Raw genomic sequence first — 15,910 nt, 5'->3', positions numbered from 1 at the left:
AGACTATATACATATTGTAGATTGTTGTAAATTATCCCTGTATTAACTTATTGTTTTACCCTTTCGGAAAAAATAAATGGCAAATCTCAACGTCACAAGAACAAAAACATTATTCATGGGTAATCATGGCAAAAACATGGCTCATTTTGTACTGCTTTCACCTATGGGCGTAAAACATATCAAGTGCGGTCATTTCCAAGATCCAGGCATATGATCCTTAACAAACCACATAAGTGTCGATAAACGGAGCACAAGTCAATAGCTAGTGTAAACTCCGCCATCTGCAATTTACACCCCGTCTTCATTTCCTGTATCAGTCAGAAAATCTGAAGATGAGGGGCAGTGCGTTCAAGTCTTGCTCCATTAAATCAAGACTTTGTACTGGAGGATCTCTGTCGTGTTCTTATACCCATAGTATCCCAGGCATGCTCTCTAGAGTTACTAACGCCTCCTGACGAAAAAATCACCCACGACGCGATCCCTACGTGGTCTTCCTTGTACATTAGTCGTTCGGACAGTAGATGGTCCATGTACAAGGCATTCAGGATTAACAGTACTTACACGATACCATTAATGGTAGTTAAATGATTCTAAACATGAACCTGTGGTTACATGGTAATTTGGCAAGTTCAACTTTGGGAGGAATCAGAGCAAGACTTGACAATATATGAACGTTTCTGCTGATAGTGAAGACACAAGATCTTTCTGTTGACTGACAGCTGACAAAGTAATCATTTTGTGCACCAGCTCATAGATTCAATCAGAACGCACAAGACACGTCAGTATCCATGATGAATTGACAAATTATCCAACAGAGTGTATTCGGTACTTGCAAACATAGTACTTGATTTAAGATACATTCTTGCTGCCGTCTTCATCGTTGAAGTCCGCAAAAGGTGAAATCCTTCGAAAGGATGATTGACAACAACACGGTAAAAAGAACCGTTTACATACAGTCACTGTGCGTTCACATAGTTTGTACTCATGATAACTTGCACACTTAGATTGGACTGGCGCCACATTATGGGACAAGTGATCAATGACCACAATGCACGTCACCAATACTTGCTGGCTGTGCTTATGAACCAACGCTGCTTTCAGTCTAACATTGTAACGAGGCAAAATCACTATTTTAAAATGTCATTGTGTCATTTTACAACGAAACTCGTCACTTCACTCCCGTCATTGTTTCTGGGGTTGGGTTAAATCTGTGTTGCTACTGATCTTTGTTTAGCCGTGTGGAGATTGACTCGTCTCATCTGTGGTATCTCTGTCTGTCGGTCTGGGGGTGGACTTCTTGTCATCTACACGTGAGACTGTCTCTCCGTTCACCGAACTGGTTTCAACGTCTTCTTCAAGCCCTCTATGCTGCTCTTCGACCGCTGTGGTGAAGACGTCAATGTCGGACACACTCTGTTGAGACGTTGACGACTGCGGAGAGCTGATGTTGCCGTCTGAAGCAGATGGTGTCTGTTTCTGGGGACTCCCGTCAGGGCGTATCCGTGCCAGAGAAGTCAGGATGTCATCCAGCGATTGTCTGATACGCAAGGAATAGAAACATCAGTTAGTGTCTTGTACAGAACCTAGTGTCTACAGTGTTGAAGAATGTATTATGTATGGGATACTTGGTGTCAGTAACATAACGTAAACCGTAACCTACAGTATAAAGGATATCATTACACAACATCGTTTAACAGCATCGTTTTAAAGGTATCAAAAAGGTAGTGGACACAATCTGATTTCGGGTGGTTTGTGCACGAGAAAGGAGCAGCACTTGTACACGAAATGGAACTCGACGATCTTTCCCGACCGAAGACAATATTTAACCCATGGCACCTCGAGAACATCGCTCTACACCACTAGAATACTTAACCTCAAACGAAGAACAAGTCCGATTTTTTCTTTATGAAATGAAGAAAAGAAACAACAATGTGTACCAAACTGAAGACGCACATTTTGAAAACACTTCAGTGTTTACATCATTCACTTTGAACTTGTCAACACTTTTTGGGTCTCCATATCAAGTAGCGTTAAACGTTTCACATCAGACGACGAGCAGGGAACGTGGTTCGATCAGCTAAGCGGAACTGAGGCGTTGCCCTGTGGATGCAACAAGCTTAGGCCAGGATTTTCAAAGCTCTCTCAGCTTTAAGATGGTCGTAAGTTAACGTTAGTATACGGCAGTTACGACTTTCTAGGTCAAGGATCCAGTCACACAAAGCGACCGTAGAACTAAGGTGATCGTAACTCCCATACATAGACCGATGACTGTCATAGCACTACAGTCGTGGAACAGGGCTCTGGGCCTACTTGCACAAAGTGATCTTAGCGCTACAGCTATCTACTGCCTCTGTTGGAGAATGGGAGTTACAATCATTGTAGCTACATGGCACTACCAAGTAAACTGTAAAATACATGTGAGCATATTTTTCGGCTTTCGGCGACCAAAACTCATATTGACTTGAGTTACCATGGCGTCAAGAGTATTGTTAACATAACGTTATTGGTTTGTAGAGAGAATAAAATTACTCTTCTTGACTAAATGGGCATGTTTTGGTTTTTCATAAGCTTTTTCGGTAATTACATAATGACACAATTATAGACTGGTGAATTCAATCAATACCTGTTTTACTCTACTGCATCCTGATGACAGAGCTTAATGTCGCTACCCAGTACATTGTACAACCTATTGTGTGCTGGTGATAGAGCCTTATAACACTACCCAGTACATTGTACAACCTATTGTGTGCTGGTGATAGAGCCTTATAACACTACCCAGTACATTGTACAACCTATTGTGTGCTGGTGATAGAGCCTTATAACACTACCCAGTACATTGTACAACCTATTGTGTGCTGGTGATAGAGCCTTACAACACTACCCAGTACATTGTACAACCTATTGTCTGCTGGTGATAGAGCCTTATGACACTACCCAGTACATTGTACAACCTATTGTGTGCTGGTGATAGAGCCTTATAACACTACCCAGTACATTGTACAACCTATTGTGTGCTGGTGATAGAGCCTTATAACACTACCCAGTCCATTGCACAACCTATTGTGTGCTGGTGATAGAGCCTTATAACACTACCCAGTACATTGTACAACCTATTGTGTGCTGGTGATAGAGCCTTATGACACTACCCAGTACATTGTACAACCTATTGTGTGCTGGTGATAGAGCCTTATGACACTACCCAGTACATTGTACAACCTATTGTGTGCTGGTGATAGAGCCTTATGACACTACCCAGTACATTGTACAACCTATTGTGTGCTGGTGATTGAGCCTTATAACACTACCCAGTCCATTGTACAACCTATTGTGTGCTGGTGACAGAGCCTTATAACACTACCCAGTCCATTGTACAACCTATTGTGTGCTGGTGACAGAGCCTTATAACACTACCCAGTCCATTGTACAACCTATTGTGTGCTGGTGATTGAGCCTTATAACACTACCCAGTCCATTGTACAACCTATTGTGTGCTGGTGATAGAGCCTTATAACACTACCCAGTACATTGTACAACCTATTGTGTGCTGGTGATAGAGCCTTATACCACTACCCAGTACATTGTACAACCTATTGTGTGCTGGTGATAGAGCCTTATACCACTACCCAGTACATTGTACAACCTATTGTGTGCTGGTGATAGAGCCTTATAACACTACCCAGTACATTGTACAACCTATTGTGTGCTGGTGATAGAGCCTTATAAAACTACCCAGTCCATTGTACAACCTATTGTGTGCTGGTGATAGAGCCTTATAAAACTACCCAGTACATTGTACAACCTATTGTGTGCTGGTGATAGAGCCTTATAACACTACCCAGTACATTGTATAACCTACTGCACCCTTATGATAGAGCTTTATGACACTACCAAGTACATTGTATAACATACCGAACCCTGATGATAGAGTTTTAAAACACTTCCAAGTGCATTGTATAACCCACTGCATCCTGGTAATAAAAGCTTTATAACACTACCAAGTGCATTGTATACCCTACGTATTCTGATGTTGGAGCTTTATAACACAACCAAGTACATTGTATAACCTACTGCACCCTGGTGATAAAAGCTTTAGAACATTTCCAAGTGCATTGTATACCCTACCGTATTCTGATGTTGGAGCTTTATAACACAACCAAGTACATTGTATAACCTGCTGCACCCTGGTGATAAAAGCTTTAGAACATTTCCAAGTGCATTGTGTACCATACCGTATTCTGATGTTGGAGCTTTATAACACAACCAAGTACATTGTATAACCTACTGCACCCTTGTGACAAAAGCTTTAGAACACTTCCAAGTGCATTGTATGCCTTACCGTATTCTGATGATAGAGCTTTATAACACAATCAAGTACATTGTATAACCTACTGCATCCTGAGGATGGCCTTCTCCTGGCGGGTGAGTCTGTTCTTGACTGTCAGGAGATTCATCTTGTTCGCCTCCTGGCCCTCCCAGATGTACCGGATATTCCTGTTCATGTCATTAAGGGGAGGCGACTCCCATCTTTCCAGGAGGTCATGTGGTTGTGACACCACTTCAGATTCGCAGTACTTCCGGATCCGGTAACTCTGTGGGTCACACACGGGAAGACTGACTGTTAATACTACTCATGAAGGCTGTGTGTTGAAATAACGCACATTCCATACTTTAACATATTCTGACTTGAACATAGTCCATACCTAGTCCATACTTTAACTTACATAGTCCATACCTAGTTCATACTCTAACTTACATAGTCCATACCTAGTCCATACTCTAACTTACATAGTCCATACCTAGTTCATACTCTAACTTACATAGTCCATACCTAGTCCATACTTTAACTTACATAGTCCATACCTAGTTCATACTCTAACTTACATAGTCCATACCTAGTCCATACTCTAACTTACATAGTCCATACCTAGTCCATACTTTAACTTACATAGTCCATACCTAGTCCATACTGTAACTTACATAGTCCATACCTAGTCCATACTCTAACTTACATAGTCCATACCTAGTTCATACTCTAACTTACATAGTCCATACCTAGTCCATACTCTAACTTACATAGTCCATACCTAGTTCGTACTCTAACTTACATAGTCCATACCTAGTTCATACTCTAACTTACATAGTCCATACCTAGTCCATACTCTAACTTACATAGTCCATACCTAGTTCATACTCTAACTTACATAGTCCATACCTAGTCCATACTTTAACTTACATAGTCCATACCTAGTCCATACTTTAACTTACATAGTCCATACCTAGTCCATACTCTAACTTACATAGTCCATACCTAGTTCATACTCTAACTTACATAGTCCATACCTAGTCCATACTCTAACTTACATAGTCCATACCTAGTTCGTACTCTAACTTACATAGTCCATACCTAGTTCATACTCTAACTTACATAGTCCATACCTAGTCCATACTCTAACTTACATAGTCCATACCTAGTCCATACTCTAACTTACATAGTCCATACCTAGTCCATACTCTAACTTACATAGTCCATACCTAGTTCATACTCTAACTTACATAGTCCATACCTAGTCCATACTCTAACTTACATAGTCCATACCTAGTCCATGCTCTAACTTACATAGTCCATACCTAGTCCATACTTTAACTTACATAGTCCATACCTAGTCCATACTCTAACTTACATAGTCCATACCTAGTCCATACTCTAACTTACATAGTCCATACCTAGTCCATACTCTAACTTACATAGTCCATTCCTAGTCCATACTTTAACTTACATAGTCCATACCTAGTCCATACTCTAACTTACATAGTCCATACCTAGTCCATACTCTAACTTACATAGTCCATACCTAGTTCATACTCTAACTTACATAGTCCATACCTAGTCCATACTCTAACTTACATAGTCCATACCTAGTTCGTACTCTAACTTACATAGTCCATACCTAGTTCATACTCTAACTTACATAGTCCATACCTAGTCCATACTCTAACTTACATAGTCCATACCTAGTCCATACTCTAACTTACATAGTCCATACCTAGTCCATACTCTAACTTACATAGTCCATACCTAGTCCATACTTTAACTTACATAGTCCATACCTAGTCCATACTTTAACTTACACAGTCCATACCTAGTTCATACTCTAACTTACATAGTCCATACCTAGTCCATACTTTAACTTACATAGTCCATACCTAGTCCATACTTTAACTTACATAGTCCATACCTAGTTCATACTCTAACTTACATAGTCCATACCTAGTTCATACTCTAACTTACATAGTCCAATCCTAGTTCATACTTTAACTTACATAGTCCATACCTAGTTCATACTCTAACTTACATAGTCCATACCTAGTCCATACTCTAACGTAAACTGACATGGCTACATGGAAACAAGAAATGGATTACTTGTATGTCACAAGATTGCATTCACAAACATGCATATGGAGGCTGGGCGGTGTTAAAGTAGGACACAGTAGACATGGTGTTTGTGTGCGTGCGTGCGTGCGTGCGTGCGTGAGAGCGAGCGTGCGTGCATGTTTGTTTAGAGTGGATCTGAAAGATGTTTTCAGCATGATCCATGTGGTATCGCCAACTTGTGGTGTATTGTCAGGGTCGAATACTTATAACGCCATAACTGCAACCATATGAATATTTCGGGTTCTAGGTGGAGTCTCATTAGGCTTTACCTGCGTTGTGATATGTAGAAGTGCGTGTGCGTGTGCGTGTGCGTGTGCGTGCGTGCGTAGATCTGACTGTTCTCCTCACATGGACTCACGGACTCACTCTCCGTATGTGTATACTGTTGAGCTCCACCCTTGCTATGATCCACGCCCTGTTCAGCTCCAGTGCACGCTGCGCGTCTGTCTGCACATTCTGGTAGGTGTCGCTGAGCTGAGCGATGAGGATGTTGAGGAGGACGACGATGCACGTGAAGAGGAAGATGACCATGATGATGCAGCTCAGCGTGCTGTGAAAGGACGTAAGTGCAGTCAGCCATGTGAGCAGTCAACCATGTGTGCAGTCAACCATGTGTGAACATCCCCCTATTGGCCTGACCACTTGTGGTCATCCGGTACGTGCACGAATAGCAACAAAAACGCTTCGTAGAAGACGTTGAGCAAGAGGGGTAATGGTGATAAGAAAACAAATTGTCTCGCTACAGCGGTTTATAAAGGATACCTCAGCGTGAAATGCATGCTTTCAACCAAGGACGGTCAATGCGGGTGCGAAAATTATGGTTTTGCTGCACTGTGGGTGTGTTTGTGCGATTGGACGTCAAATCTCATGATATCATCTTATCTGGGATCATTACGTCATTGCACCATGAATGCTCCACAAGCATGAATGCTTACTATTATGAGATTTCATTTTTTTCGTCTCTTCTGTTCTTCAGTGTATGTTGTATTGGGGATTTCACTTCCTCTATACAAATTCTAGTTGTTTTGGGAGGGTAAGTCCCATCCACGATTGGGACCCAAACTGTCAAAGTGAACATGTAGAATTCAGAGCGATTATAACGCACGTTACATCTGACCGCTTTCTAAAAGACAGAGAATATTCATAGCTTGACACAGACGACAGAAGTTACGGTTGTTGTGATCCTCAGGAATGATCGGGAAAAGCCGTCCTTAAAACTGCTATTACACCCTCGTATGATGCCCACGTACCTGTATCCGTCTTGGCCGTAGTAGGCGACGATGGGGTCGGACTCGATGAGGATGCGCACTCCGGTAAACATCACCTCCCAGAACGTTCTGTGAAGACGACACCGAACCACATTATTGATGTATTGTTTATTCTATCCTGTTTATTGTAATGACAGAATGCACCCAGGAATTATTGTTTGATTGTTCGTATATTGTTTGAAGCAGAAGACGGAAATACTGCAGCTGTCTGACTGCTGTAAATAATCCAGAATGGACATGACAACCATGTGATTGTAATTATGAGGAATAATTCTCGCTATCAGTCATCTATAAACCATAATCAAGTTTATTCACGAACCTTCATGTTACATGGGAACATAACTGTCAGTACATACCCCGTCTCAGGGTGCACCTGTAGAGAGTTCTCTCCCCTGAGCGCTAGGATGAAGGACCCGCTAAAGGCCAGTAAGATGACGGAGAAAAGGGCGGTGAACTGGACGAAGTCGTGCCCTAGGATTCGCTTTAGAACAAGGGCATATGCACCCGTCTGCCTGAACAAGGGATAAGTACAGTGTACACCAGGAAGAATGCTGGGCATTGCGAGCGGTAGAAACCAATGGTCAGTTATGTGCCCAGTTATGTGCCATATACAACTGTTTGCCCACTGGTCCCCACCCCAGGCTCCATCCCATCCAGCCTCAATACCACCCTCGATTAAAGTAAGGTGACAAACAGCCTGTTGTTGATCGCGAGGTCTTCTCTCCCGATTACATGAAAACAGCACGTGGGGAGCTTCTGATATGATCTTCCCAAACGAAGTGGACAGTGGGCCATACTTGAAGATAGCCGCAGACATAAAGATCAGACCATAGAACATTACAGCAGATATGACCTTACCTGATGATCTTCGAATATCCCAAGTGCAAACAGCAGATATGAACAATGTTGCATATGCGAAGACTTTCAGATGCCACATCAGATATGTCTTTACCTGAAGACTGCTGCATACTTGAAGACCTTGAGAACCCACAGCAGGTACCCGACGGAGAAGACGTGCCACTGCTGCTTGGAGTGAGTGAAGCGGAGCGGGATGACGGACAGCAGCAGACACGACGAGGTCAAGTCCAGCCAGTTGAACTTGTCGCGCCAGTAGGCCAGTCGGTGTCTGGGAAATACCGGCATACATAGACACATCATTTATTGGAGCCAGACAAACTTATTCATTGGTGACATTCTTTATGGTGTCATAAACACCTTTACTCAGACACCCAAACTGATTTCGTATAGAGACGAATCAACGTTGTGTAGAGGGATCAGAGAAAGATAAAGCAACAGCTGGTGTTAAATTTACTTTGACAGATAAAAAGAATGTCTTTTTGGAAAACAACTCACCTCCTCATCTGATTGACTTCAAGAATAAGACTGAAAGCCACCGAACCACTCGCCCACAACTCGGCTGCCGCACGCGCCTTGTCTCGGGGGTCTGGGTACTGGGCGGGGTCAGCTGTCAAGGTCGCTACAGCCAGAGAAAAGGTCAGGCAGAGCAGGGTGAAACAGTATATGATGCTATTCACACTGCAGGAAAAAGTAAGTCAATGTCAGAAACGGGAAAGAAAATGCAACACATGTGATTATTCATAGTTCAGTACTTTAAACTGATAAAAATGTTCAAGGTTCATGATGGTTGGTAATGTACAATTTCCTATAACACGTAACGTCATTGCCTACGGGGAGATAATCTTAAATCATAATTACATCAATGAAGTCGCTACATTAATACAGTTTACGTACGCAAAGCGAAGCCTGGCGTATTCCTTCCACTTCCGCCGTATGAGAAGCCGTACGCAGTCATGGAACACCACCTCCTGGAGAGAGGGAGATACAGTGATGGCGACAGGGGGAACATGGCGTATACATCACAGTCACAAGTACAGGAACTGTCTCGCAGTCAGAGGTCTATCCCCCGACAGCCTTGAATAATGCTAATATTAAAGTATTGTCGGAAATAGGAAAAATGTAGGATATTTTGAATTTATCTCTACAACTTAAGTAGTTGATGTGTGAAAGTGCGAAATGTCCGTTAAACTAAGTTCGGTCTAACTACTGTGGTAGGGAGAGAGACAACGTAATAAAAGGACTTTACTGAGGAGAAATTAGTGCAGAAATGTGCAATGCAACTGATTTGGAACAAACCATGGCTGTATACACATTAGTGTGCGATGATACTGTATTACAAAGGACACGTTTCAAACTATCATTTTGAAATTAGAGTTAACCTCATAACAAACGATAGCTGACGTCAAAACATAATAACTTTCAAGCTGAAAACTATTAAGGGTGTAGCTACCATAGAGTGTCACTATTTCTATAAAAGACCCGTGAAGGTCCCGGGGTAGAATAGGCTTTCAGCAACCCATGCTTGCCATAAAAGGCGACTGTACTTGTCGTAAGAGGCCACTAACGGGATCGGGTGGTCAGGCTCACTGACTTGTTTGACACATGTCATCGGTTCCTAATTACGCAGATCGATGTTCATGCTGTTGATCACTGGATTGTCTGGTCCAGACTCGATTATTTACAGACCGCCGCCATATAGATGGAATATTGCTAAGTGCGGCTTAAAACTAAACTCACTCACTCACCATTTCTATAAAAACAAACCAGTAGGCGGGGGTCGTCTTAAAAGCAAAACCAGGACCTGTGTAGATCTAGCAGAAGATAGCAGGGGTCGGGCTCGGCGATAGAGGTATCAGCTAAATTATAGTATATGATAATACAATGTTTTTCTATGGGTATCAGATATCATACTCTTATACATATCTCATCATAAACTTTATGAAAGAAAGACGCGTAAAATGTGAATCAACTGATGAGAACTATTCAACACACATGAAAAAAAAAACAAAATATACATTGAAATGGCCCCTTGAGCCAGTATGCAGCACATGAATTTCATGCCAGGCGAGTCGACGGTCCGTCGTCATACCTGGCTGAGCGACCTAAATGCCATATACAGTCTGATCTATTGTTTTCAGCAACTATTCGTATTTTTTTCTGTGTTTTGTCCGATTTTACAAGTAAACATGCTTTTCTGGATAACCTCTTCTGCATCACTCTGAATACCAAATTAGACCGAAGTGAGTTATTTTCACATATCCTATTTGCAGTTGTGTAAATTTTAGGGCTACAGAGTAACAGCTTAAAACCTTTTTTGACCTATTTCCGACATTACTTTAGTTATTCTGCCTGGTATAAAGGGGGCAAACTCCACCTGTGCGGAGTCAGTTTAAAATTCCCTAGTGGGTAATTTTGTTCAATTGCTACATGGGATTTCAGTGTCATAGCTCCATAAAACTTCTATACGTATATACCAGCATGTTCCCTGGGGAAGGGAGATGACCATCTTGATAGCAATTTCTATAATTCCAGTTTCCACCAGTGGCTGCTATGATTTATTGACCAATCAGGTTATACCTCTTATAGGCTGGAATCTGGGCGTTGATAGTCAGTAACTCTTATCTTCAGGAGGTGAATGATCACAAGCAGTCACGTGCTGGCACACACATACACACAAACGCTTATGTAAGTGTGTAAAAGTGCAATATTCGGGATGTTAAACTACAATTATTATGCCTCCTCGTGAAATCACCCACCATCACACAAAGCATGAGTTGTATCACAGTAAGCAGTGCACCAGCTGTATCATCTGGAGGCCAACAACCACGTGCACGAGGTATCATCACTTCGTCGTTTCGAGATGAAAGGAATGATACATGACAACTATCTGACTACTTCTCTGCTCGCTCACAACACAGACACTCTTCGAAACATATTTACCTTAAGATTCCCCTTAGCGATGAGATTGAGGCAAGATTTGGACTCGTCATCAAAGTCTTTGTGGGTGGGTGGTCTCCCTTCCTCATCGGCCTCCAGCACGTGGTAGAACACCCTCACGTGTCCAGTGTCACCGATTGGGTCCATGAGACAGTCCAGGACACCCATAGCCGCGTGCTGGGGAACAGACCATTGACGCCGGTTTCATTAACGCTTTGAACTATGTTTGCAATAGAGAAGAGGGTCTGTGGGTAATGAACATGGAACGCTGAAAGTATTTGCCAATGCGTCTCACCTGCATTTCTTTACGAAGCAGGTCATGAAGGGTGAACTCTGACTTCGTGGAGGTCCTTGTGATATACATGTCTCTAACGCTGAAACATGGAACACAGTGATTGGTTAACTCTAATACTGAAAAGTGTAATATAGACAGTGATTGTTGGAAACTTATCCTGAACCATAAAACAAAGGTTAATGGTTGAAAATACTGAGCACAGAAACTGATTGGTTCAACTGACTCACTAACAATACCAACGGACGGAACCTTGGGGAATGGCTTTGTTATGAGAGATGCACGGAGTTTCAAACTTTAGCGTCTCAACTGATTTGGCGTGAACGTTTATATTTGATATGTCAAAGGTATTCTAGTGCAAACATGTAGTCTTTATGTTTCCTATAGCAACGCTGTTAGCTTACACGGCGTTTGGCATGTAGCTGAGTATGAGGGCGGCGATGTCGTCGTTGTTGTTGTTGAGGGCCAGGTGGTAGGGCATGTTGTTGTCCTTGTCTCGGACGTGGGGGAGGGCGTCGTTCTCCAGCAGTTTACTGCACACCCCCTTGAAGTTCCTCTTGACGGCATGGTGGAGGGGGGTCTGCCACGAGCTGTCGCACGTCGAGGGGTTGGCGCCACGTTGTAGAAGCATATTGACAAACAGCTGGACCTGTTGGAACACATTGCATCCGATATATCATAGGTACATTAATAGGAATGGATCTTCTGTTGACGATTATGCAGTTAGTAGACAGTCTATGACGATAGATAACATACAGCGTCTACCCACATCCGGGAGTGGAACCTGGGACAGATGAGTCAAGGTGTAGTACTGACAAACCTTGTACTCTGTTGGGAACTCCGACACCACAAACATGAGTGCCTTCTCTTTGTCGCCATACTTCTCCACCAGTCTGTCCATCACAACCTCCCTCTCCGCCTCCTGGCGGCCGATCAGCAGAGTCCGAGTCTTGACCGCCACCTGGTGGAAGGTGAGGCCTTGGTGAGTTTTCTTACTTTCGTGTAAAGTGTGGGTGGAAGGGGCATTTTTAAAATGGTGTGTGTGTGGCATGAGAGAAATCAAAGTTTATATTCGGCTTTATCATATATATTTTGTTCATATCATGTTGTTTGCGAAGACACAGATTTTAATCCTCCCCTGGTCATACAACTGGACCAAAATTGATCACTTCCGTCAGATTTTGACGGCCCTCCTGAAAGACCTAAACTGGGCTGTCTCAAACCACAGGCAACCTTTGCCAACCTTTGCTCGCTTCGCTCGCATATATGAAGACTAGTCATTTTCTCTGCGCTGCGCAATCCCATTTGCGCTACAGGTTGCCTGTGCTCAAACGACCTATCTCGGCGAAAGACCTACACCAAACGGGCTTGAATATCTTATCCCGGGTAATACACTTTGAACTTTAAAACCACCGCACGTACAGAAAACACTCCCGAAACACCTACCTCTTGTTGGAACTGATCCTCTGTCACCTCCTCCCCAAGCAGTTCGGAGAACGAGGGGGTCTGGGGTAGGTGTGTTGGCGGAATGTGGTTACATGCACCACAGAAGCCAGCGTCCTCGGGGTACACATAAGCATAGTCTGCAGCAGGGAGCAAGGGGTAGATCAACAGTAGCTCGGACACACACACGACATGGTCAGCTGTAGCATAAATATGTTACATTCCCCATCCCCCACCCCCGTTACAGCACACCCCCTTGTGACACATTTGTCCCTTGCTATCATGGCAATGTGTGATATATTGGTCATAGTGACACAATAAGATACTCCTTTGACACTCATATGTACATTATGGTTGTTGTTATATATTGGGCCTATACAGATGATTTATGGGAACAGTACACTGATACTTGTCACACTGACAGCCTAGTCGAAGTGGAATACTGAGTATACAGCCCGCAGAAATAGATTACCTCATAATCAATAACTGGCTCTGCGAACTTCATGTGATGTGGATATTAGGTATTAGGTCATACTCTGCAGTGTATATGAATTGATATACTCGGTGTCATCAGTAAGATTGTTGTAACTACTTGATACCAACGTTTCAGGGTACGCCGCCAACATGTGATATCTCTAGCAGTGATTCCCACAACATTCAATATCCCTACCATGTATAGAATACTCACCTGGATTGCGCATTAGAATGATTAATTGGTTTTGTAAACTTCTTTGTTGCTTTGATGTTGATATTGGTCATTGTTGTCCGAAACAACTATATGTATGTATATATTACTTGTGATGCCGCAGTGATATGATGTTCGTAACTGTTATGCCCCCAACATACGATATCTGTAACTGTAATATTCAGACCAAATATAATATCCTAGTTATATGATATCCTTACCTGTAATTCCCTCAGCGTACGATATCCCTACCTGTAATATCCCAATCAGATGGTATCCCTACCTGTGGTATCGAGATGCCCCAGGGCGATACTCCGGTGTTTATGTCTCCTCATCGTCCCGGCCGTGTTACCATGACAACATAGGTGACGTCAGATATGTCCCACGTACCGTGAGTTCCATGAGGAGCAGGATCACACTATCAATTAAGGACCCAGGTTCATACCATGAAGTCAGCACCTCTAGCCACTAGATACTGCTTCACTATCACTGATCGATGTCGTGTCCTCCTTCACTCGGAGTCGTAGTGTGACTCTTACAGTTACCACAGCCTGAAATACTCGTCAGACAGCCACGCAGCCAAGAAACAACGGATTGTCACAAAGTATATGGCAGTGAAGTAAGCGTAAATCTCCAGCCACCCGTTCTCCAGAATAGCTCCACCCCAGCACTTTAGTCCACCAGGCGTCTATGTTGTGACTGGGGAGGAAGGGGAGGGAAGTTGGGGTAAGCGTCGGGGACAGGATTACTGGTACTGATAATAGGCGCATGCAAGGTAGGACCCTAGATAACGGTAGTAATTTATTGGTACAAATACTTCCTCTCATGGTGTAGAGAGAATGCCCCTGTCATGGACTGGGGAAGTTACATGACCTAGTACGGGAAAGGTCTTGGTAGGTCACAAAGGCGTCTAGTTCAATGGATCAAGCTGTTTATCAACGTAGTGAGTTGTTTGGTTGTTTAGTAGATACTGATCTCAGGTACTGTAGGTGTTTCATGGGGATCAGCGTTGAACTACCACACCGTTGTTCACGTTTACCGCTTACGGTTGGGCAAATAATTCACGTGCGATATTACACGATACTGGAGCTGTGTACAGACTACCTGTCTATTGCTGCCGTTTGTGTAGGTGATAATGTCAATAATAACGATACCCTGATACTGCCTGTTTTATAATTAAATGATACCTCGAATACAAGGAATGTTTAGAAGCGATCCCGGCAGCGAACAGCCACATCACCATGTCCTGTATCACCATGTCATTCACCACCATGTTATTCACCACCATGTCATACATCGCCATGTCATACATCACCATGTCATACACCATCATGTCATACATCAGCATGTCATATATCGCCATGTTATACATCACCATGTGATACATCACCATGTCAGGGTGTGCACACTTCTTATCGTTGCCCAAACAAGTGTACCATTGTCTCAGTAGTATATACTGGACAGTGTATTACCTCTGATTGGGTTGTGAATATTATGGCTAAAGGGGCTTCCATTTCTGCAGTGTTCAGCATCAACGTGTGGTGTCACACAGGAATGCTGCGGGTAGTCGAGTCCGAGTCCCAACCAGGACACGTCATGTGGTCCCTGCCCGATTTCTGGTAAGATTTTGCTTAGGTGGTTTTAAGTTATATAAAAAATAAAGCCCCGACGTCTGCCATCTGATACAGAATTTGACATCCATAATCTCTTCCTCTCTCCAAAGGTAGGTCAGGTAGACAACCATTTTCTCACAGGGATGTACTCTCAGATTTCGAACACATGTTTAATAATCACTCACGTAACATATATTTCATTCAATATACTATGCACCCGTCGTGGCTTTCAAATCGATTATTGCCTCAAGTCTTTACTCCTGCCAAGTTCCGGTTTCACGGAGTGGAGGAACAGGGGCGTTAACTCTAAATGTACATGTTGAAAATGACCTCTCTTCCTTTCACTCACCCGTTACGTCAGAAGTGTTTGTTTAGACTAAA

The 15,910-nt window shown here is 43.0% G+C and overlaps 1 protein-coding gene across 1 annotated transcript; it reads right to left on the bottom strand.

Annotated features, from left to right (window-relative positions):
- Positions 1 to 92: 92 nt before the first annotated feature.
- Positions 93 to 14,617, bottom strand: LOC137286616 (transient receptor potential cation channel subfamily V member 6-like). Its single transcript, XM_067818566.1, has 14 exons — positions 14,200 to 14,617; positions 13,235 to 13,371; positions 12,609 to 12,749; positions 12,193 to 12,437; positions 11,792 to 11,870; positions 11,500 to 11,673; positions 9,454 to 9,527; positions 9,055 to 9,237; positions 8,654 to 8,827; positions 8,058 to 8,213; positions 7,684 to 7,770; positions 6,800 to 6,983; positions 4,390 to 4,589; positions 93 to 1,537 (listed from the first exon to the last, which is right to left on the bottom strand). The coding sequence occupies exons 1-14, from the start codon at positions 14,249 to 14,251 to the stop codon at positions 1,231 to 1,233; spliced, it is 2,193 nt and encodes a 730-aa protein (XP_067674667.1). The 5' UTR covers positions 14,252 to 14,617; the 3' UTR covers positions 93 to 1,230.
- Positions 14,618 to 15,910: the final 1,293 nt, after the last annotated feature.

The sequence above is a fragment of the Haliotis asinina genome, chromosome 6 (genome assembly GCF_037392515.1).
Source record: "Haliotis asinina isolate JCU_RB_2024 chromosome 6, JCU_Hal_asi_v2, whole genome shotgun sequence".
NCBI lineage: Eukaryota > Metazoa > Mollusca > Gastropoda > Lepetellida > Haliotidae > Haliotis > Haliotis asinina.
The sequence above is the reverse complement of the archived record's forward strand: the minus strand, read 5'-3'. Positions and strand labels throughout refer to the sequence as shown.

Bases quoted from the DNA above. Each gene is read 5' to 3' on its own strand.
- LOC137286616 (XM_067818566.1), bottom strand. From the start codon at position 14,251: ATGAGGAGACATAAACACCGGAGTATCGCCCTGGGGCATCTCGATACC. The intron at 11,871-12,192 runs GTAAGCTAACAG...TCCATGTTTCAG, and splicing joins AGCTACATGCCAAACGCCGT to CGTTAGAGACATGTATATCA. The intron at 9,238-9,453 runs GTACGTAAACTG...TTTTTCCTGCAG, and splicing joins TACGCCAGGCTTCGCTTTGC to TGTGAATAGCATCATATACT.